Below are 24,020 nucleotides of genomic sequence, written 5' to 3'. Positions count from 1 at the left end.
CAGATCTCCCAGGCCTCGTGTTTTTCGTCAACACCACGCCGACGCCATCGCGTCACACGTCGGCTGGACGCCGCGCATGGCCGCTGCCCGGCTTGACCCTGGAGCTGAAGGCCGGAGCAGGGGGTACTCGCAGGCAGCCTAAGGTATGGCGAGCGCCAGACCTCGCCATACCGGGTCCTCCGCCACTGGCCGTCCACAAGCTTGACGCGCGGTGAAATTGAGCAAATCAATCCAGAACTAGTTTTTTTTTTTTTTTTGTTTCTGCATTGCATAGAAAAGTTACCAGTGAACTGAAACTGGTCTTAAAAATTTACATCTATGCTATCACAAGAACCTATTGGGAGTTGTTCCCCAGAGATAAGACATTGACACTCCATCCATCTTCCATCACAATCTCCAACACCACAAGGTTATCTCGCTCTTTAACTGGATGATGAAGCCTATGGTCCAAACACTTCTGTGAGCTGAAGCTGAGCTTGCATGTCAAACAGAACCGGTCTTTTAAATGTTCTTGATTATAACTCGAGTTTACGAGTTTTTGCACTGTCTGCCAGCTCCGGCCCCGTTGTACCTCCGCAACCTATATGGGAGAGAAATCAAGAACTCACAAAATTAAATCTGGACTCTTTTGTAGCACGAATTGAACTCGATTCAACGATTCCAATTTCCAAGCCAAAGAAATGTCCACAAGAAAAGGTAAGAACAGAAAATAATCAATTATCGAAACTCACAGAATGAAATCAGGACTCTTTCTACAACAAATTGAACTCGATTCAACGATTCCAATTTCCAAGCAAAAGAAATGCCTGCAAGAAAAGGCAATAACATAAAATAATCAATCATCGAACTCACAAAATGAAATCAGGACTCTTTGCAGAAGAAATTGAACTCGATTCAACGAATCCAATTTCAGAGCAAAGGAAATGCCCGCAAGAAAAGGCAATAACAGAAAATGATCAATCATCGAACTCACAAAACAGTTAGAAACAACAGAAACAAACAATTTATTCCCACCTTGGATTTCGGGCTACAAAAGTTGTATCTTGACGCTATTGGTAATCGCAGCGGCATTTCTCCCTCAGACCCGAAAGTGTTTTCCTCAGCCTATCTCTTCCTAGCATTATCTAGGTGTTTGCTTCGTGCTTGACCCTTTGAATCTTGTCCAATTACAACCCATCCTCTTATTTTTGGCATCTCGATGGCTCAGTACAGGAAAACCATTAACAATGAAAATATGTCAAAAAGAAGGAAACATGTGGAGTTAGTTCAGATGCATGAGACAGGACATGTAGATGATTGAAAGAAAGATTCTTGCCGCAACGCAACTACCTCCACTGTAACAGCATTGGTGCCAGGGTGAAGGATGGCGGCGTGTTCCGGACAACAGGACAAACAAACCATGGCTGAGTAGCGGGAACAAAACCTCTCATGACACGAAATCCTCATGCAAAATCTGTTCTATGAAGGGAGAAAGATCCATTTTTGTTGAAGAGGAGGTGAAGAAATTAAGAAAGACGATCGGGGTGGACGGGAGGAAGAAGGAGAGGCGAGGAAGAAGAAAAGAGTCTATCGGCAGAGACGAGAAAAAAACTATTATAAAATGTTAAACTAACTAGTTAAAACTTATAAGTATTATTATTACTCAGTAAGTTACCCCTTTCAAATTGATATTCTAGCTTCGCTACTGTAAAGTTTGGATCAAAGTATTATTACTAATGTCATACTTCTTGATTTCTTCTATGATTTGGATGTCCGCTGAATTCCGCTGTATGACGTAAAAGCATCACTAAATTCTATTAGTTGTTTGTTTAGGTAGCGGTGGTACAATGCGACCAAAGCTGGCAATTGGTGCAGAACTTGTCAACATAAATTTTAATCAATTGAGCTGCCTATATGAGGAATTTTTCGTGCATCACTGCTTGAGACATATGTCCCACTACCCAGTTTAGCAGGAAATTAACTTTAACCAAACCGCCCAGTTTAGCAGGAAATTAACTTTAACCAAAGTTAGAGAAAAATGCATTGACATCTATTCCAATAAATAAATACTTTCTCCGTTTCATATTATAAGACTTTCTAGCATTGTCCACATTCATATATATGTTAATGAATCTAGACATATATGTGTGCCTAGATTCATTAACATCTATATGAATGTGGGTAATGCTAGAAAGTCTTATAACCTAAAACGGAGGTAGTATATATGTTACACCATGATCACTAATTTTACGCTATATAATATAACATATGATATACTTATACATAGTGAAAGACACAACTCAGTTGAACAATATTTATAGCGCACTATGATCATTAGATTTACAACAAATGTTACTCACCTATATATGTTATTAGTTAAGAACATTCTAGATTATATTTAGGAAAAAATATCTCTCAAATTCTAAAAACTAATTAATCAACTTGGAAGCATACATAATTACTACTAACTCATGTAAAAATTACAAATAATATAATACAAACCATGGGCACACAAACCAACCGGGAGTTTTTAGTGGCTAAAGCTATCAGTATCATCATCAATAATAAAGAAGAATGAGATAACAAGGAGATGGAAGAGTGGAAGAATACCATGAGAAAATTGCAGTTTTACCCTACATTGTGCTAAAGAACAAATCCACGTTGAAAAATATGAAAATTTAATAATATTTGTAAATCATTGATGTGTATATTATACAATGTCTTTGTGAAAGATATGACTTCCAGCAGAGAGTGTGAGCTTGTCATGTGAGTTGGGCACATCTTTTTGCTGGGAGCCTATCTTTATTGAGATTCGAAGTGCCTAGGTTGAGGTAGTTTTGTATCCACTGCAATACCACTCTATCTATCATGCGCTTCCTATTATTATTCATGGGCTAGCTGCTTCAGCTTCATTGAGTAGCTTGCTTCTATTTTTGTGCTCGGCGCATTGTCCTCCCCTGCTTTTATCTTACCATCATTGTGTCGAATAGCTTTCTCAACATGGACACATATGTCGGCAATCTGGAAAAGCCTCATTGCTAAGGGTGTGTTTTGTGTCGCCAACTCTTGGATGGTGTACTGAACTCGGACGCCTACCTTGAAGGCTCGTATGACAGATGCATCAGTGATCTCAAGGATTTTGTTATGACATTCATTGAAAATCCTATAAAGTCTTACAATGACATGCCATTTTTCTACCTCATGGCATGTAGGTACTCCTTGACCGCGTGCCACTTCTAGGTGCAACGACGAGACAAGGAGCGACCCTAGGCTGTTGCTGTTGTTGCTGCTACTGCATGCTGCTCAAAGTTCGAGCAGGAGTGCACCGCTGCTTCTGTTGTTCCTCGGCGCCCTGAACTCGCTGTAAAATCAAGGAGTTGATTTAGATTTTGTGATGAAAATATTGGTGGTTTGCTAATGTTATTTTGGAGATTTTATAAGACGGTTGATTTTGTGAAGTGTGCAGTTTCGGTTGACCCTAGCGGTCTGACTGGTCGCGTGCCGCCAGTCAGACCACAGATGTTGCGGCGGTCAGACCAGCCGGCTCGACGGTCTAACCGGCAGGATCATGTTCGATGTCGGTTTCGGGTTGTCTTGTTGGATTTGGATGTTTCCTTCGGGGATTTGGCTTCTAGATGGTTTCTATGCGTATGGATACTATTGTTATACTAATGTGAGTCAAGTTGGGACGAACTTGGGCTCGGAATATGGTTTCTTGGTTGTTGCATGTGCAGGTGTTGCTTGAGGCCTCGGGAGAGTGTTGCCGGTGATAGATTGGAGTCAACTTGGGACAAGTTGATGTCCAGAGATCAAGAGATCATGAGGGATATTAAAGGCTAGAGGACAATGCATATGGTGATGAAGAAATTCATATGGTATACAAGAGGGATTGTGTACATATGGTAAGAGGAGTCAAATTTGGAAGGGAGTCCGAATTCAGGAAGATTGATTAAGATAAGGAAAGAGATAAGTTGGATACTTGCAAGAGAGGGTTTCCTATGTGGGTTAGGAGTTCTAAGTTGTGTTAGATTCGTGGGCTATGCACAGCCTACCTCATGTATAAATAGAGAGGGAAGATGAGGCCTCCCGGTATCGATTTTAGAGATACTAGAGTTGAGAGAAAGTTAGGGTTTCGAGTTTAGTTCGAGATTTTGGTGAGGAGTGTTGTTGGTGCACTTTGTAAACACTAGTTGATGCAATAATGTCAAAAAGTTTCAATCTACATCTTCGAGTTTGTCATCTACCGGTGTTTATGGGTCCCGACGGTCTAACCGCAGGTGTGCGTGCGGTCTGACCGGTGGGATAGCGGCGGTCTGACCGCAGGTCTACGGGCGGTCTGACCGGCGAGGCTTCGGTGGTTTGACCGGCGGTAGGAGGGCGGTTCGACCAGCGGTGATAGGGCTTCGACGTCTAATTCGTTTTGAGGGTAATCTTTAATTCCGAAAAAGATTTTTGGGTTTTCGGTTTTCCCTACCATTCACCCTCCTCTGGTAGGTTTGTTAGGTTTGTTTGGTCTTGTGTGATCCTACACTCGCCTGGCCCCCCCTCGATTTCGCCACCACGCTGTCAGGAAGCCAGCCACGGGGGCATCGTCGTCGGCGAGCCCCATTGCCGACCGCTCCACCACTGCTGCCCTACCACGGCTAGAATCACCGAGCAAGAAGAGTCGAGGAAGAATATAAGTGTAACATACGGGTCCCACTTGTTAACCTCTAAGGCTGTGTTTGTTTCTGTGTGCTGGGAACTCATTTCCCATTCACGGAAAACATAGAGGTCCATTAGCGTGCAAGGTTATTATGATTTTTTTAAGCAACTTTCATATAAAAACTTTCTGCAAAAAACGTACCGTCTAGCATTTTGAAAAGCATGCACGTAGAACACGAGGAGGTGGGTTGTGTGCATTTTGGTTTGTACGACAATAAAGACTCCATCCTTTCGCTTATTGGCGGAATAAGCGAAACGACATATTTGCAAAAAGAAAATAATTTGTAAATTAAACTTTTATATACGTGTTCTTAGCAATCGAAAAGAAACGAAAAGACTGGAAAATAAACTACAACGAAAAAATACCTCAAAATCAACTCGAAATTTAAGATTGAAAATTCAAATTTTGACTTATAACCATAAGGCCAGAAGATGAGGCTGTAAGGCATGAAAATATCTAGTCTATCCGCATCCGAGATGTATACAGTCGCATTGTTTAAATTTTACAAAATACTAATGACATTGAACCAATATTACGAATAGTAGTGATATTTGTTTAATGGCAAAATTTGCTACAGGACATTGAAAAAACGTGTAATTAGCTCGTGGACACCACAAAAACGAGAATTTGCCGTCGGGCATCACAAAAGTCGTGTAATTAGCTCCTGGACACTCAGGGCCTTATTTTATTATTTCTTGTTAATTTGGAGAGAGAGAAACACTGGTGAGAGTACGATTTTGCCCCTACCCTCACACGGCGGCGGTAGCCTGGGCGAGGGAGTGGCACTTTGGCAGCAATGGCATATGGATCCAATTAACTCAAAAGTAAATTAGAGTTGGTAGAGTTGCAATGGCATATGGATCCAATTAACTCAAAAGTAAATCTATCTATTATATTATTAAAGGAATAGAAAAAGGAGCCCTCACGTTCGCTCTCATGGCCTAGAAATTCTCACATTAATCGGAGAAAAAAAAAGACAGAGTCCATATAGAAATACAATTTAGAAATAGCTGAAATTCGGAATTAAAAAAAAAGGAATATTAGAAGAGGAGACTAGAGTCCATATAGAAATACAATTTACAAATAACTGAAATTCGGAATTAAAAAATAAGGAATATTAGATGAGGAGACTAGAGTCCATATAGAAATACAATTAGGAAATAGCTGAAATTCGGAATTAAAAATAAGGAATATTATAAGTAGAGGATAGAGTCCATATAGAAATACAATTAGGAAATAGCTGAAATTCGGAATTAAAAATAAGGAATATTAGAAGTAGAGTATAGAGTCCATATAGAAATACAATTAGGAAATAGCTTAAATTTGGAATTAAAAATAAGGATTATTAGAAGTAGAGTATAGAGTCCATATAGAAATAAAATTAGTAGAAAAAGGAGCATTCACGTTCGCTCTCATGGCCTAGAAATTCTCACATTAATCGGAGAAAAAGAAAAGACAGAGTCCATATAGAAATACAATTTAGAAATAACTGAAATTCGGAATTAAAAAATAAGGAATATTAGAAGAGGAGACTAGAGTCTATATAGAAATACAATTAGGAAATAGCTGAAATTCGGAATTAAAAATAAGGAATATTAGAAGTAGAGGATAGGGTCCATATAGAAATACAGTTAGGAAATAACTGAAATTCGGAATTAAAAACAAGGAATATTAGAAGTAGAGTATGGAGTCCATATAGAAATACAATTAGGAAATAACTGAAATTCAGAATTAAAAAAAGGATTATTAGAAGTAGAGTATAGAGTCCATATAGGAATTTAAAACTAACTAAAATTTGAAAAAATATAATGAAATTAAAAGTAGAGTTTAGAGCCCGTATAAAAATACAATATATTTATAAATAACTAAAATTCGAAATTAAGAAAAACATGGGAAGAAGAATTTAAAGTCAATATAAGAATGCAATTTAGAAGTAACTGAAATTCGAAATTAAAAATTAAAGAATATTGAAATATGAGTTTAGAGTCCACGTAGAAATACAATTAGAAATAATAAAAATTCAGAAATAAAAATAAATAATGTTGGAAGAAGAGTATAGAGTCTATATAGAAATACAATTTACAGAAAATTCGAAATTAAAAAAAAGAAATATTGAAAGACGAGTCTAGAGTCCATATAGGAATATATATAATTTACAAATAACTAAAATTTGATATTAAAAATAATTAATAACTAACACGTATATAAAATACAATATGAATATTACACATTAGTAGTTTTGTAAAGTTATTGCAAAATTTAAAATTATGTTGTCATTTTAATATATTTGAATAATATAATAAAAATCATATATGCTATTATATGAGAGAAAATATAATGATACTAGCCGCGCAATCTGCGCGGGCCACCATGCTAGTTAGAAAGTAAAGATATATTCACTTTCGTGGGATCACGCTACTAACTAAAATAATCTAACCAACCAGAGTATTAATTCCCAGTGACAAAAATTGTGATGTCAACAGGTATTCCATGAATTGTCCGTTGTCAAATTCCAATTACGACATACCAACTTACCAAGGGCATGCGCACATAGAATTGTGCTAAACCCACCGCTGTCCGCTCTCGGCTTTTCTCATCTTACCGTAGGCCAATTCTCTTCCTTATATATAATTTTTACGCGATTTGACATCAGAGGATGGAGCAATTTGGCATCAGGCTTCCACGGCGAGGCCAATCTGCATCACCTGCCCGCTCGATCCCTGAAAATCTTCTTCCGTTTCTCTCTGGAGATTGCTGACAGCGAGGCTGCGGAAGCAGGCGAGGGGTTCAGGGCTGGTGACTGGTGAGATCGATCTCTCATCTCTCCGTCTTGCTATCTTTCTCCCTATCTCTAAGTCGATCATTCCTGTAAATTGTATTGCTGGTAGGCTTTTCTTGTTACCTTTGCTGTTAAAGCCATTTAGGATTTTTCTATTGCCTGTGACCTGTTTGTGGAAATGCCTCAAAAAGATATCACAGCTCACAGGGGCAGGATTCTAGGTTCCCAGGTGAAAAGCAACATGGAAGAGGGAGGAGGATGAATCTGAGTTTTTTTAGAGTATTTCTTTTTTTGTATTTGTAATTGGAGAATTTAGATTATTTACCACCTAATTCTCTTGTAATTGAGGCATTCATTTTCTAAATCATATTTCTTTTGGCTAACTGCACTATGAGCACCTGCAAACACCAAAAGGTATACTATTAGAGCATGATTTTCATACATATATAACAGAAGTTTCAGTAAAGCTCTACTGTAATCAGATTCTGCTTTATTGAATTGCAATTTCTGGTTTAGTGATACAGGATTTTAGGTGACTATGCAATAAGGAAATTCGTGCCCTTGTGTGCGTTTGGGGGCTGATGTTTACAAAATAATAATCACTATGTTGAGGATGTTAAATGGAACTTGTTTGCTCTTTATATTTAGCATTGTCTTGCACTATGTCTCTTAAGGGTTATATTATACGAGTTACATCATCCAGAATTGGACTAGAAGTAGAACTTCATATTTGGAAGTGGAATTACCAGTCTAATTCGGATCATAATATAACAGTCATCATCCCCTAACAAATTTTGACCACTAGCAGCTACATGGCACAGGTAACAGGTAATTTAGTTCATAGTATATATTTGCCATAAGGCATGCAGATAGGGACTAAGCCCAGATCAATTGGTGAGAGGTGTGGATGTACACCACCATCACCAAAGTTCAGAAACCTCTTGGACTCAACTTGGGTCTCTATTTCTTCTCTATTAATTTGATACCAAGTTCCTTTTTAGTATTTGTTTTTGTGTCAATCAATTAATCTTCACAAATATAACGCAAGTGTTCTTGAATCTTATATAATATCTTTTTCTATGAAATCACCCATTTCTAACAAAAGTTCACTATTTAGCCTTAAAAGTCATGTGCTGATTCATTTTCCTTCCTTATCGAGTGGCCTATATTGTATGGCATCCACAGGTCTGTCACATATTTTACTTTTTTTCAGAAGGCTCAGTTCTTACAACTATGGCCGAAGTACTTCTGTCAAGTTTTGCCGTGTCAATTATTGGAAAAATAATTTTGTTTGTTAGTGAACACGGTTTGATGGGGATTAAATCAGACAGGAGTGTGCATCAAGAACTGGGGAAGCTACAGAATTCGTTGCAAGCTATTAGTGGAGTTCTTCTAGACGCAGAGAGGAAGCAGAGTACTTCTAGTGCACTCAAGGAATGGCTGCGAAAACTGAAAGATGTCATGTATGACATAGATGACATTTTGGACGATGCGTCAACTGAAACTTTGAAGCGCAGAGTTAGCAAAGATGTGGTTACTCAAACCAATTGTGTACATATTTCTCGATTGAAATTGAGAAGAAAATTGCTCAAAAGGAAGAAGAAATGGAGCAGCAGAATAAGAGAAGTTCATGAAAAGCTTAACGAAATAGCCGCTAGTAAAAAGGACTTTGGACTGACCGATTGGACAGTGGGTGGTCAGTGTTCTGAAGAACCAGAAAGAGAATCATATTCTTTTGTGTATCAACCTGATATAATTGGAAGGGATGATGCTAGAGATGAGATTGTTAGTAAGATACTAAGAGCAGCAGAACATCATGATATTTTTGTGCTTCCTCTGCTTGGGCTTGGAGGCATTGGGAAAACTGAACTAGCAAATATGGTGTATCATGATCAACAAATCAGGGAGAGGTTCAGCAAGATGATGTGGGCCTGTGTCTCTAATAAATTTAATCTGAAAAATATACTACAAGATATAATCGAGTCTGCCAGTGGTGAGAGTTGCAAGCATCTAAACTTGGAACATTTACAAAATAAGCTCAGGGGAATTCTGCAGAATGGAAATTATTTCCTGGTATTGGATGATCTGTGGACTCGTGATGTAAATGAATGGAGAGAGCTGAGGAATTTGTTGTCAAGTGGTGCAAGGGGTAGTGTGATAATTGTTACTACACGCGAAAATGTTGTTGCATCTATGGTTGGTACCTCAGACCCGTACAAGGTGGGTGCACTCCCTTTTCATGAGTGCATGCAAATTTTTACCAGAGTTGCATTCAGACAAGGTGAGGAAAATAAATATCCGTGGTTGTTGAAAATTGGAGAGTCCATTGTGAAGAAGTGTGCTGGAGTACCACTGGCAATAAAATCATTGGGTTCTCTACTATTTACCATGCGTGATGAAACTCAATGGCTACGTGTTAAAGAAGACCACTTGTGCAAAATTGTACAAGGTGACAGAGATATAATGCCAGTGCTAAAGTTAAGTTACAATGCTCTTCCAGCTGCCCTTAAACCATGTCTTTCCTATTTATCCATATTTCCTAAGGACTTCGAATATTACAGAAGATGCATAATCATGTTTTGGATGGCACATGGGCTACTGAACTCGAACAAATTGAGTGAAGAAATAGATGTTGGTAATCAGTACATTATTGAATTGATAGGAAGTTCCCTTTTTCAAGACTCTCTAATTACTTTTGATGGAAGCATGCCACATTGCAAGTTACATGACATTGTACATGATCTTGGTAGATATGTTTTGGACACAGACCTAGCTGTTGTGAACTGTGAAGGGCAACAAGTCTCAGAAACAGTCAGGCATCTAGTATGGGACCTTAAGGATTTCACACACGAGCAAGAATTTCCCAGGCATTTAATCAAAGCAAGAAAAGCTCGAACTTTTATTAGTTCGTGTAATCATGGTTCTTTAAGCAAAAAATTTCTGGAAGTGCTGCTGTCCAAGTTATTGCTTCTACGTGTATTGATTATATCCGGAGTTAGAATTGACGAACTCCCAGATTCAATTGGAAATTTGAAGCACTTGAGGTATCTTGACCTCACCTGGAACAAAACCATAAAATACCTTCCCAATTCCCTATGCAAGCTCATAAACCTTCAGACACTTGATCTTTATCGAAGTGACCAACTAATCGAGTTGCCGAGAGATGTAAACAAGTTAATCAGCCTCAGGTACCTGAGTTTGACATCGAAGCAAAAGCAGTTGCCAGAAGCAGGACTTCGTGGCTGGGCTTCACTAACATCCCTGCAGCTTCACTCATGTAGTGAACTAACATCACTGTCAGAAGGGATTGGCTCGTTGACTGCCCTACAGATGCTGTGGATCAGTGATTGCCCAAAGCTTCCTTCTCTCCCAGCCAGCATGACACACCTCTCCAGTCTGCGAGAGCTGTTCATCGACAATTGCCCGGAGCTGGATTTGATGCATCCAGAGGAGGCCATGGATGGGCTATGGAGTCTTCGATCATTGCAGATCATTGGACTTCCAAAGCTAGAGCGTCTTCCTGACACTCTTTGTTCTGCCTCGGGTTCTCTTCGGTATTTATTGATTGAGCAATGCCCCAATCTAAGGGAGCTTCCAAGCTTCATGCAAGATCTCACTAACCATCAGAGGCAGGGGGGTATTCATTAAGGATTTCCCGAGCATAATTATATAAAGGGATGACAATTAGTTGATTACTATCTCCCCATAAAATCTTCATGGAGGTATAGAGCTTATGCTAAAAGAAAAGCCCCACAGGAAGTGAAATAGGTAAGTTGCATTGTTCTCTCAGAAATTTAAATCTTTATAATTTAATACGAATTGCAGTGTTTGCTAGATTTTAGGTTTGGGTGTTAAGCTTCCACACTTGTATGATTACTTTGTCTAATATAATTCAGTTCAGTTTGGGAGATGGATTTTTCATTTTTATTTTTTTTGCATTATAGGTATGTATGGAAGTATAGCAACCAGTGAAGCTAAGAAATCCCTTTTAGGCACCAATTCAATGGATTTCCTTTTGTTGCAGAGAGGACCAAAGTACACACTAGCTGGGATGAAAAACAATAACTGAGACTGCTCATAATTTGTTAACCGAATAGGCCACAAGTTTGAATTACGATGCTCATTAGGGTGATTGTAAGGTTGCTCTTTTTGAAATGTATAGTGATGCTCTGAATACCATGTCCCTGTTTCTAAATTGTAATGATGCATTTCAAATGTGCCATGTCTAATTCAGTTTATGTTTTTCACATGTTTAATTATTTCAGACCTTAATTGAACTTATATGGTCGTTCGAAGTCCTGTTTGTATAGAAATTTCAGTTTAATTCCCGAGCTTGAAATTTTATTATACTCATATATTGCCAGCTGATTAAATATTCCATATCCGTACAAGTTTTTTAGTTTCTCATTTTTATATGTTTTATTAATTCAAACACTGCTACAGAAACAACAATGTGTACCGGTTGGGAAAACCCCATGGATGCTAAATTTCCCAAATGACACATAACATAACAGGGGGCACCTTTGAGGTAGTCAAAGGTGCCAGTTTAGGAACCGGTAGCTTTGAGGTTCCAGAAATAAAAAAAAAAGGCGGCTTGATCAGCTCGAAGGATAGGGGAAAGGAAGGATGTAGGAGATCCCAATCCAATGCACGTCAGATCGCCTCGTGGATCCCGGTGGTGATCGGCGGCGGGTGTTGGTGGAGGAGAATGGGAGGGTGGGGAAGGGAAGGAAGAGACAGAGATAGAGAGAGAGAGAGAGGAGAGGATAAGGCCGAGTACAAGTACTCATGGGTTCGGCAAAAAGTATCTCCCTCCCACCCACCGGTTCGGCTCGGCTCGGTTTTACGGGCGTCGGTTTATTAAAAAACCATCACCTATAATATATTATAGATGTTGATTTTTTTAATGAAATGGTACCTATGATAAATTAAAGGTTCCTTTTTTTAGAAAAAATCAGCACATACAGTACTGGTTTTTCTCTAGAACTGTTACTTATAATTGCTCAAATGTGTTGGTTATTTAATGTTTCAGCCCTTGGAGACAGGGAAAGGTTTATATATGCCAGTTTTAGTACATCCGTCACCTATAGTGTCGTCCTCTTTGTGTATTTGTGTGGTAGTGAGACCTTAATTTTGCACCTTCCATACGATGTTCTACATGATGCTCACACATTTGGCAGCTGACAAAATTGAATTCATAGCCAAATTTTTGTATGTCTTACATCATAATGTTATTGAATTTACCGTGGAATTTCATATGCGTAGTAATTTTATTATAGATTAGTTTATGTTTTCTGTAGGTGACTGTAACCTTTGTTCTTTTGTAGTTTCTGTACGTAGTAGTAGTTTGTGCTAGCAGAATGTTTATGTCCAATGTTCAGATTTCTGATATTACCTGCATAGGTTAGTATTTCAGGAAGAGGCTAAAAGTTTGTGCTAAGTCTTATATTTTCTTCTTTATTTGAATGATACTTGCAAAATGCCTAGTTGGTCGAGGCATTGTTTTCCCTGTTTTATTGCCGAAGAATGGTGGTCACAAAATAGCGAAGGTAAAATTAGACAACCATACAAAGTTTTATGGAAAATATTACCAGGGCTTTGCCCAGTAGCTATATATTAAAATAAAAGAACGCGTGTACAGAGAACATAAAACAAAGGCCCCAGAACAAAAAAACCAAAAAAAAAAGCTAAGAATGAGAATGCTAAGAGAATCCTTTATTCTGCAAACATGCAGAAGAATTTCATTTTTTAAAGCAACAAACCACCTATTAAGATCTGGCTGAACATTGTTAAAAAACATGGCTATTTCGCTGCTTCCAAATGCGCCAACAAGCAAAACATATAAAGTCCAAGAAACCTTTCCTCCTTAGCCAAAACCTGCATTTGGCAAATTTTCAAATTAGTATTCCACCTGATTCCCAGACGCTCCCAACACATCTTACTGAAAGGACAAATGAAGAATAAGTGAAGCAAGGTTTCTCTTGGTCCTCCACAAACACCACAACACAAAACAACATCTTCAGGGGCACAATGCCTCCTGTCCAACACATCTCTAGTGTTGAGTCTATCCCACAGAAGTAACTACACGAAAACCTTATTCTTTTTGATGCACTTTGATTTACAGATCCAAATGAAAAGCCTTGGAATCGAAATTCCCAAAAAGTTAGATGGATAAAACTTCTGAGTAGAGTACACTTGAGAATTCCAAATGAAAGACCAAGAATCTCCTCTTTGAGTTTTGAAAGATAAACTACTCATTGCAACTGAAGGAACTGCCCATAAGCCTGCGCTTCTAGAGGAAGATTGAAACAATCTTCTAGATGGAAGCCAGAAAAATTTCTTACAGATTCCCATCTCACTGTGGTTTGGGAAAAGAGAGCTTAGAACTTAAGTTTTCTGTCTTCCCCATTCCAGATATCATCCCAAAACAATATTGTAGTACCAGACTGGATTGAGCATTTAGAGATAGCTCTGTATATATTAACCAATTGAATAATATCCCTCCACCAAAAAGATCCTTTATTAAAGATCATGTGAGGCACTTTTGTTCTGCTGTAAGAAGTCCATATAAGTCTAACCCAAGGAAAGTCTTGCACAGTGTAAAATTTATGCAGATGCTTTAAAGAAGCATTAGCAGTTAATCTCCTTTACACTCTATCCACCATTGGTGCCATGTCAACCGCTCTTAGTTTGTAGTATACCCATTGGCAAACCTAAGTAAGTAAAAGGCATGGTGCCCACCTTTACATCCCAGCAACAGAGCAAATTTTCTAATTTATCCTTAGGAACATTCAAGGGGTAAATACTGGCCTTATGATAATGGATTTCCAAACCAGTGTCTTGAGTGAAAGTGTGTAAAAGATCCTTAAGGAAAAAAAAAATCTCTCTAGGATGCGTTTATGAAAATGAGGGTATCATCAGCATATTGAACCACTGGAAAGTCCCCCTCATCTTGCACATTTATAGGTTTAGATAACAGTCCGATTCTCATAGCTTTATTTAAGACTGTTTTAAGTAATTCAATACCAAGCACAAAAAGCAAAGGAGAAAGGGGATCACCTTGCCTAACCCCTCTCTTGCACTTGAAAATTTTCCCAGGGACTCCATTTGACAAAACAGATGAACTTGCAGAACTAAAAACCATCTTCACCCAGTTTATCCATTTTGCAGGGAAACCCATATGCTTCATTATTTCCAAAATTGTAGAGTGTTCAATTGTATCAAAAGCATTTTCAAAGTCCAATTTGAGAATCAGAATCTCCCACATAGACTGGTAACACTGATGGATAAACTCAAAAGACCAAAACATAGGAGAAAAAGACAAAAACAATAATAGTGTTATTCGTATGGTTGTTTATTTACATATAGCATGTGTGATTTTTTTTAATTTTTTGCGAACATTTATAAAATATCTTGTTCAAGTTTTCATGTAAGATATAGTTTCCACTATACTTTCCTAGTAACCAATGTGATGCGGACAAGGGTTCCTGATCTTCTGAAAGGTTTTGATAAACAGTCGATTTTATGGAGTCACAGCACAAATTGATCTGGCTTCTGAACGAACATGCTCTTGAGCCCCGCAACCGCAGCACCACGTCTACTCTGGTTATCAACCGTACGTGTCGAAACCCGGTTGACCTCACCGAGAAGGCTAATCCCTATTTGTGAATCGAAGAACACAAACAAGAACAAGAAAGAATACATTCAAAATGTATATGAATGATTAAGCTCACAAGTTGGGGTCTTACAAACTGAAGGATCAGCGAAACTATTCTTGACAGATTAATCTAAGCAAAACCCAAACCCTAAAGGTGGCAGCAGCTACTAATATATAGAGTTTAGGGTCATGCAAATACCCCTTGACGCAACCCTAATGGGCTCCAACACGATACATAGCCCAAAGACCAAAATACGGCGACGCAACACCGAAACAGATTCTAGATGTCAACTTGTTTGGTCGATTCCCAATGACTCGGAAAGAATTTGGATATGGGACCAAACCATTGGAAATGTTATCTTCTTAGCTTTCCATCCATATAAAGAAAGCCCCAATCCGAGCACGTATGCGACCTAGGCACCCATTTTAGTGCAGACTGGTCCTAGACTACGAAACGTACTTGAAGTTGACTTGGTTTGGGCCTCCATATTGACTTGGACCTCCTTGCTGATCCTCCACACCTCTAAGTCCCTCTCTAAGTGTCTCCTTGTCCTCTCCATTATTCCTAATCATAATATAATCATTAGGTAGCAATCTGTTCTCAAAATCATATAAAGATAAACATAGGAACGAGCTCACATCTAAATTCAATTGTTGCGTGCGAGCTCTTGTGATTGGTTCTTGAATGACCGATGGATGATTGTTGTGTATATCCAAAGGAGTGATGTCCTCATCACAATGTGCTCTTCTGGCGCTCTCCCAAGATAGGGAGGTTGGGGAGCTCTCTGGAAACAATAAGAAAGGCGACAAACAGAAAAATCCCCTTCTCTCGATCCCTCTTACTCGGTTCCGGCAGCTCACTGCCAGTGATGGCTGAAAGAGGGGTCAAGCCCCTTCCTACTAGTAGTAGTTTAGCCAGTATAGTGTTGGGTTCCACCCATTCTTGGGCTTTTTCCCGTATCTTCGTGCAATGTCCTGTTTTGACTGAGGTCGCCGGAGTCGTTCCTATGGAATCTGGACTTGCTAATAATGGATCTGATGGTGGCAAGTTCCGGAGGCGGTCGATTAATCTGCTCCGATCTCTAGCCATGGCAGATTGACAAGGTCAGTAGTTGCCAATGCTACCTTCTGGTGATTACTACGCTGGTGATTCCACTGTTCATCCTCTTCACATGTGGGGAGATGGCGGTCATCAGGAGTGGCAGATCTGGCCAGGCAGAAGCTTAGTAGTAGCTGATCTGCTTGCCCAATGGCTGACACCATCGACCGGTGGTGAGCACAATGGTAGTGGCTGGTGACTTCGTTCGGGTGGATTTGTCCATGCATGCCTTCTCATCCAATACAGAAGTGCCGATCTCATTAGACGCACATGCAGGTAGGCTCCTTCTCCCCCAGAATGATGCAGTCAATATCAGCTAGGCAAAATCACATCCTTCCTAGTGCTAGAATGATCAAGGGTTCCTGCTTTTCGGAGGTTTCTTCTGGTTCAATCGATTGCAACATTATTGAACCAGAAGAAACCTCCGAAAAGCAACAACCCTTGATCATATCGTAACTCTATCAGAAAAGTCTGAGCAGCTAAAGAACAAAACGCCTGAACATATAACGGAATATAAGAAGAGCTTGTACAAGACCAAGTTTCTTACTGTGACACAATATATTGGATACGCATTCCTAAGATTTCAAAAAAAAAAAAAGAGTCATAATGACCGCATACAACTTTAAGTAAGTCTGATAAATTTCAATGTATATATCTGTATTTTTTTGGTTTGTGACTAATTGAACCGTCATAGCGATCATTACATATGTTTATTGCTCTACCTGAAGTACGGACCGATACCGTCTTGGACCCCCTTGATTATAATCACATGTCGTGCAGCCAATTCCTAAAAATCTGTCGGCACCCAGGGATTGAATTCCCGAATACCTGGAGCGTACACTGTACTAGTCCCATGATCAGTGCGTAGTACACGCATCCACAATATATATTGTTACCACATCCATACCATGTACATGGCACACAAGTAAAAAAAATGTAGCTCTTATAACTTAGCAGTGTAAGAGTCATGCAAAGTGGTTAGGCCAACTGACCACTGAAATGAGTTTAAAACGCAGCGGAAAAGATACATAAATTGTTCAGTATACCCATCTACCAAATGACACAGGCAACCGACTAATAATCACCCTAGAAAGAACTATCCAAGGAAACGTCGGTTAGCAGCGCAAACACCCGATTCCTGTAAACAAGACTAAAAACAACAATGAGCGGTGGGTCAATACACGAGGTACTGGCAAGTCCTACCCAAACCTTGGGAAACCTAGGACTATTGCAAGCTGAGATCAAAATGAGCGGTGGGTCAATACACGGGGGAATTTACTATTTGCTACTCTCTCAAAATGCCAGTGCTCAAATGCCACTCTCCCAAATTTTCATTCCCAAATGCCACCCAGGCCCACATGTCAGCCTCACTCATCATCGGGTCCCGCATCACTTTTGTTTGAATGGAGAGTGAGGCTGACATGTGGGTCCGGATGGCATTTGGGAATGAAAATTTGGGAGAGTGGCATTTGAGCACTGGCATTTTGAGAGAGTGGCAAATAGTAAATTCTCCCCAAAGATGGCTATATTTGTAGCTCATTTTCAGTGTAAAACAATTTTTGTTTCGCAATATAAATATAACATATTGAAACGGAATTTTTAAATCAAAGAGTAAAGCATAATAATAGTAATATAAGTATCATCATATCATCCTTGTGCCCCCTCCATGGTAGCAAGTAATCATTATATTATCAGCCCACACCAGGCAAAATCATCACCATTATTCACCATACCCATATCGCAATTCATTTAACAAATCACCAACACTATACTTGTATCATTTCACCAAGTCGCTCATGACCGTGAGCACCGGCTAATCGATTAGTTTTAAACTCTGCAGAGTTTGTACAACTTTACCCACATGATGTGATAGAAGCCAAAAGGCTACACTCTAGTTGTTTCGGTACCCGTCGGTAACCCACACTCTACACATTGAGCACGGTCTAGAGGTCACAACGAAGCCGTTACATTGCGTAAAGTCTAGCCTTGCATGAGCATGGAGAGTGTTTCTCCACATTGGCCATGAACCAATGCCGCTAGGAAAGGTGGGCCCCATCCTAATACTAATGTTGTAACACATCTATTCCCTCAACAAGGCACTATCCATTATATTGGATATGCTTAGATGCCCATGCCATATGGAGAACACGATCGTTCCCATAGAGGGTCACATGGGTAGCTCCTATGAGCTATCGCTCAGACTAGTCCCTACTACAACGGCCTTCCAATGCAATGCTAAACAGTAAACAACTTAGTAAGCCAAGGTTGCCCCATAACCGACAGATGTGGTTGCACGGTAAGCTTAGTTGGTGACACATAGTTCGGTCCTTAATTGACTCGGGCGAACACTCCCCCTATCAGCGTAGAACTATCACCATATGCACACCACTTGCCGCCCAAGTTTGAAATCATCATTTTCAGTTTCCAATTTTCACATAATAACAGAGGCAACCGCTCTGTACAACATTTTAAAATAACCCATTTGAAAGAGTTAATATCATGTCATTTATAACCATAGCAAATTTTCTAAGCATGGCTAAGCAATAGCTATAGTAGTAGCTCGAATATACCCATATTGGTGCTTGGATAGGACCACAACCCATCCTAGGTCCATCAACAATAGGGTGATCAATAATCAAGGTGGATAATGCAACAATTAGGAGTTGTTCTACCAAAGTCCCACATTTTTGCAAACACCGCATGCAATTTTAAACATAATAAAGCATTTGCGAAAATATATGATTCAACATGATCGAAGGAGGAATTGATCTAATAGTACTTGCTTGCTCAAGAGTTACTCGAATATTTCTTGATCCTGCACACTCCCATCAACGGCAACAATCGATCTGTCCTCTATTTAAATTTAAACCTATATTCAAATGAAAATCCAATAAAACTCCAAGATAAAATATCATGCACGGTGCATGAACATGTTCAGTGTATAGATGATGGTTTAATATAAATTTAGGAGAAAGATTCGCCTAAATCCGATGTTGAATGTGCAAGTTATCACGTTTCTAAGATATTAAAATACGGTACGTACTATTCGAATTTAAATTAGTGAATTTTTTTACAACAGTGATTCTAAGTTTGAGTGTGCAGTATTAAAAAGAGAGTTGGAAACTAACAAAATCTGGTTCACCTCAATCGGAGCTAAAATGAATTTTCTATGATTTTCCAAATTTTCAGCATTTTATAGTGCATAAATAATTAACAGAAAATCTTTTCTCAGATTTAATAATTTGTTTATAAAAGAAACTAAAGGGCACTGCTTGAAGTACGTTTTCCTATAGGGAAGAGAAGACGCATTTCTGTTCTGTATATCTCTACTCTACTTTTATTTAAAAAATTCGTAGTGGTGATGGTGAAGCACATATTTTCCCGACATGCGATCCAACATAATGTACATCGACACGCTTCAGAGCGGCACACTACTCCTCCGCATCCCTCTGCACCACCCACGCGCGATTCCTACGGATTGCTCGCAATCCGCAATCAGCGGGAAAAAAAAACACGCTAGCGCCGCCCCACATCGCCGCGCCGCTCCCCCTTCGCCACGGCTCATCCTCCTCGTCGCGAGTCCCCTCGGCCTCCGCAATACGCCGCGGCACCACACCTCCCTCCCGTCCCGCACCTCCTCCTAGATCGCCGCCACCGATACCGCGTCCTCCACCGTCGCTGAATCCCCTTTGCCGCGCGCCCATCATTGGATCGAGCGTTGTCGTCATATCCACCTCCACCGTTGTGGAGTCCCCCGCCCCACATCCCCGTCCCCGGCGTTTCTCCACCCCGCATCACCTGCCGTCGACGCTCATCGCTAATCTGCTCCTCTCCGCCACCGCCAGCGCCCGCATCCACGCCTGCCCAGATCACGCTGCCGACGCCACTCCCCGATCTCAACTGACCAATGTCGTGCCCTTACCCCCAGCGCCACATCCCACCCTCTCCTCCCCTTTTGGCCTTCGAGGCTTCGCTTCGGTCCCACACCGACACGAGGTACCGCGGCTGCAGCGCCACTGCTGTTTTCTCAGCTATGATTTGGGATCCTGTGTGCAAGGAGTGGCTGATTACTCCATCCTCAATTTGTTGATTTAGACTTTGGAGGCTTGGTCTGCTTTGCTTTGTTATTTAATTTGCTGTTCCTTATTTTTTTAAATAGATCCATTCCTGTTCAGAGGAGGCATACGGGGCAGAATATTGTTCATTCATAGAGAGGCATAATGCACAGTTAATTTCAATCACTTTCCATTTTCACTGTAAGTTCTAAGTTGTTCCAGAAAGGCCATGATGATATTACTATTAGAATGTTAGATTAAAAATGCATGCCCAGTAGATGTTTTTATTAAATGCCTCTGAAACAATCTGGATGTGATTTCAGCATACGTTTGTGCAAACAGACCCTTTAATTTGATTGTCTAACAGTATCAAATGATGATTTTTCAAGAAAATCCACTGAGGAATTTTCATAATTTATTTGCAATCCACAGATGAAATTGTACTCTTCAATCTTTATAACAACTAACTATAATCTTTTGCCCAGGGGTATTTCAATCCTTACACTAATCTATTTACTGTCAATTAGAGAATGTACCAAAAGAATTTTTGTTTTTGTTATCAAATGTTGCACATTTGATGATAATCTATATTTCTTAATACTGTCTGCACCTTTTGTTTGCAAGCTCCAAATTCTATAAAAAAAAAACCTTGACTGCAAGCTTGTTTACAATTGTTTGGCCAGCACAGTAGGAGCAGGGTCTGATCGGGTGCTCCCTGTGCATAACTGCTATTGGTTCACTGCTGTTCCAAAGTGAGCAATAGTAATTTGGAATGAAAATATACCAATATAAGAGGTTTCCAGCCTCGATATTCAGATGTTCATAATATATCTGACCAAAGTAGAGACAAGTTTCAGGTTCATATATCTGATCAAAGTAGTGCCCTTGCCAAATTCAGTTCCAGAGCAACATGCAACTCCCACTAGGTGACCCAAAAATTTCATTGTGGTTCCACTACAACCAAGTTAAACACGTCAAAGTGAATTTCTTCTTCATGTTCGGACAGAAGTGCATAGCTAGATCAAGATAAGCTAGAGAGCAACCCAATAGTTAGATGACTTGAACATAGCCTTATAAATAGCATGCAAGCCTATAGGTATATATAATTTGATTGGTTTTCCTGAAAATACTAACCAAAATACTTTTTTTTTGTTTTTATCAATTTGGTTAATTATTTTACATGATAATATTTCCACGTTCGGTCATCAACTTATGGTTGTTGCACCCCTGACAGAATGGCTGGGCAGACACCGGTGGCTCTTGGGTGAAATGAGAGCAAGTCAACCGATCATTTTCATGAAGAGATGAATTAGACGGAACAACAGAGCCTCATGGGTATGCAACAAATAACTAGTTTTTTTTCCTAAACAATACATGATTTTTCATTATGACTTAAAACCTACTCTAGATGGGTCAACAATGGGATTGCATATTTCTTTACTTGGTCTCAGAATGAACTGAAATGTTTCTCTTTTTTCATTTAACTATATTAGAAAGCACATATTGTTTGACAATGGTATTAGTTGCATATTGTATTTTCAAAATTTGAAGAACTAAAGAGGTTGACATACTAAAATGCTTTGCATGAACATTACTATGACTTTTACACCTTAAGCTCAAAGTTGTCTTATTTGTCCAGGGACTCAAACTTTTGAGATATGTATATTGGCATGAAGAGAAAAGGATACAAATATATGAAGCCTCTGACTTGTTGGGTTGTTGTATGTGTTAGTTCCTGGCAATGCAGAGCTAGCACTGTAAGGAAATGACTGTGTTGAGGCAAGTGTCAAGCACTAACTTCTTCCACAACAACCCTGTCTTCCATGGTAACCATTCCGTTACTCCCTCCTTCCCAAATTGATCATCACACTATGAAATTCAAGATTTCTCAAATTGATCATCATATAACCGCATGGACACGGATTTCATCAGAATACCATTAATACAACATGGAAGAATGTGTGCATGCTAAGGTGTAATTGGCATGGTGTTAATCGATGCATGTATTGTGGGAGAATGTGTGCATGGTATCTTGATTGATGTGATTTAAATTATCATTGGTCTTGGTGCATAAACATATATGATGATCAATTTGGGAAGGAGGGAGTATTTCTTTTGCTATGTAATGAGAACCATTGTGTAGAATTTTGTAAACAACTTTAACCATTGCTTCTCTGCATGCAAATGCAGATCCATTCCTTTCCAAAAGGATTAGTTACCATTTCTTTTAATTTTTACACATATGATTAGCAATTGTCTATAAGCATTAGGAATGAGAATCAGATGAAACTATAGACAAACTTTCCAAAGTAGTATCAATATGTGGCCAATAATGTGCTGTTCCATTCATTAATTTTGTTATATGTGGTACTAGCATGTGAATACTATAAAGATGTGAAAATTATAAATATGTGACGTAATTATTATTAGTTCTATATTAAGATTTTTTGTTACAGCCGATTTACACTCAATGATTATTTAACATCATTTCACACGGTTGTATTCATTTTAAAACTGTGGGGTCCATCTCTCAGTGAGGGGCACTCCTCTAAACTTTCAGCCAAGCACTAAAGTTTTCATAAATTACATATAAGTCCTAGGCCTAACTGTCAGTGTCTGGCGCTTTGCAGAAAGAACCCCTTTTACCCTAATAACAGGACTAGGTCCTTCTTCTTCAACCTACAGGCAGCTCGATAGGCAGAGAGGCACAACGGCTCGGGAATGGCTCGCCGGCGATGAGCGGTGGAGGGGATGGCTCGGCCTAAGGCCGGGGAAGGCTGGAGTCGGCGAGCGCCATGGCCGGTGGTGCCAGCGGTTCTAGATGACGGGCGGGCGGTGTGCCACGGTCTATGGAGATTCGATTAAGGGATAGGGGATGGCCTAAGGAAGGACTACTAGGAGACTTACCCTGTGCAGTGCTCGGTTAGAGTTGAGGCGGTCTGAGGCGGCGTGACGACGAGCTCCCATGGCGGCAGAGGTCGGTGACGGTGGTGACATGACGGCGCTCTAGAGAGGGGGCCCTATAATTAGTTGATGAAATGGGTTGAAGGGTCTCCTAGGGTCATTCTGGCGCAAGGAGATGGAAGGGAAATCACCGTGGTGGAGATTTGATTGGCGTGGGTTGGGGGGCGGTGCTCTGTTCGGCGCAGACCGTGGTGGTGGTGCGGCCGTTCCCGGCTACCCAGAGGGGTTTGAGCTTCGGCTATGCATGGTGGAGAACGAGTGTGGTGTGGGGAGTTAGCTGGCGCGCTTGCTCAATTTATAGGCGAGGGAGGAGCCAGAGGCGGATGCGGAGGCTGTTGTGACGCGTTCGGCGCCATCCATCCTAAAATAACAAACCAAACTCTCTCAAACAGGATCCACCTCGTGAGTTCTTAAATGCATGAGTTCTTACAAATAAATAAATATAATAAAACCTCACCCCTGCGGCCCTACCCGGCTACCCTGCGAGTGCGAGTGCAAGGCGAGTCCGAGACGGAGTCCGTCTCCAGCTTGGTGCTGGAGTCCTATTCGGAATTGTAACTCGTGTACTGTTGTACCCGTTGCAACGCACGGGTATTTTTTCTAGTAACCTTAAATATTCCTGCATGTGTTGTAGCCGCCACCGTCTGCTAGCTTCTGGACTGTCCCATCCGCCATGTTCACCGCGAAGACCGCCATTGGCCTCCCCAACGGTGTACACCACCGTACCGCTCTTCTCACCGAACCACCGGAGCTCGATCGGGGTCGTCCTCGCCGGCCTGAGG

At 40.1% G+C, this 24,020-nt stretch overlaps 1 protein-coding gene and 1 long non-coding RNA gene across 4 annotated transcripts; both read left to right on the top strand.

Moving 5' to 3' along the window:
* The first annotated feature begins 7,335 nt into the window (after positions 1-7,335).
* Positions 7,336-11,791, top strand: LOC4348157 (putative disease resistance protein RGA1). Of its 2 annotated transcripts, none has more exons than XM_015757565.3 (3): positions 7,336-7,487; positions 8,677-11,231; positions 11,408-11,791. In XM_015757565.3, the coding sequence occupies exon 2, from the start codon at positions 8,697-8,699 to the stop codon at positions 11,109-11,111; it is 2,415 nt and encodes an 804-aa protein (XP_015613051.1). In that variant the 5' UTR covers positions 7,336-7,487; positions 8,677-8,696; the 3' UTR covers positions 11,112-11,231; positions 11,408-11,791. The 2 variants fall into 2 exon arrangements, with proteins under 2 accessions (XP_015613051.1, XP_066160578.1); XM_066304481.1 differs by having other exon boundaries at positions 11,488-11,758.
* Positions 11,792-19,683: 7,892 nt separating this feature from the next.
* On the top strand, positions 19,684-22,623 carry LOC4348156 (uncharacterized). 2 transcript variants are annotated; one of them, XR_001540393.3, is made up of 4 exons: positions 19,684-20,215; positions 20,379-20,475; positions 21,509-21,609; positions 21,914-22,623. It is a non-coding gene; the product is annotated as an uncharacterized lncRNA (long non-coding RNA). The 2 variants fall into 2 exon arrangements; XR_001540392.3 differs by lacking the exon at positions 20,379-20,475.
* Positions 22,624-24,020: the final 1,397 nt, after the last annotated feature.

The sequence above is a fragment of the Oryza sativa genome, chromosome 10 (genome assembly GCF_034140825.1).
Source record: "Oryza sativa Japonica Group chromosome 10, ASM3414082v1".
Classification (NCBI taxonomy): Eukaryota; Viridiplantae; Streptophyta; class Magnoliopsida; order Poales; family Poaceae; genus Oryza; species Oryza sativa.
This window is presented reverse-complemented; position numbering and strand designations above follow the sequence as displayed.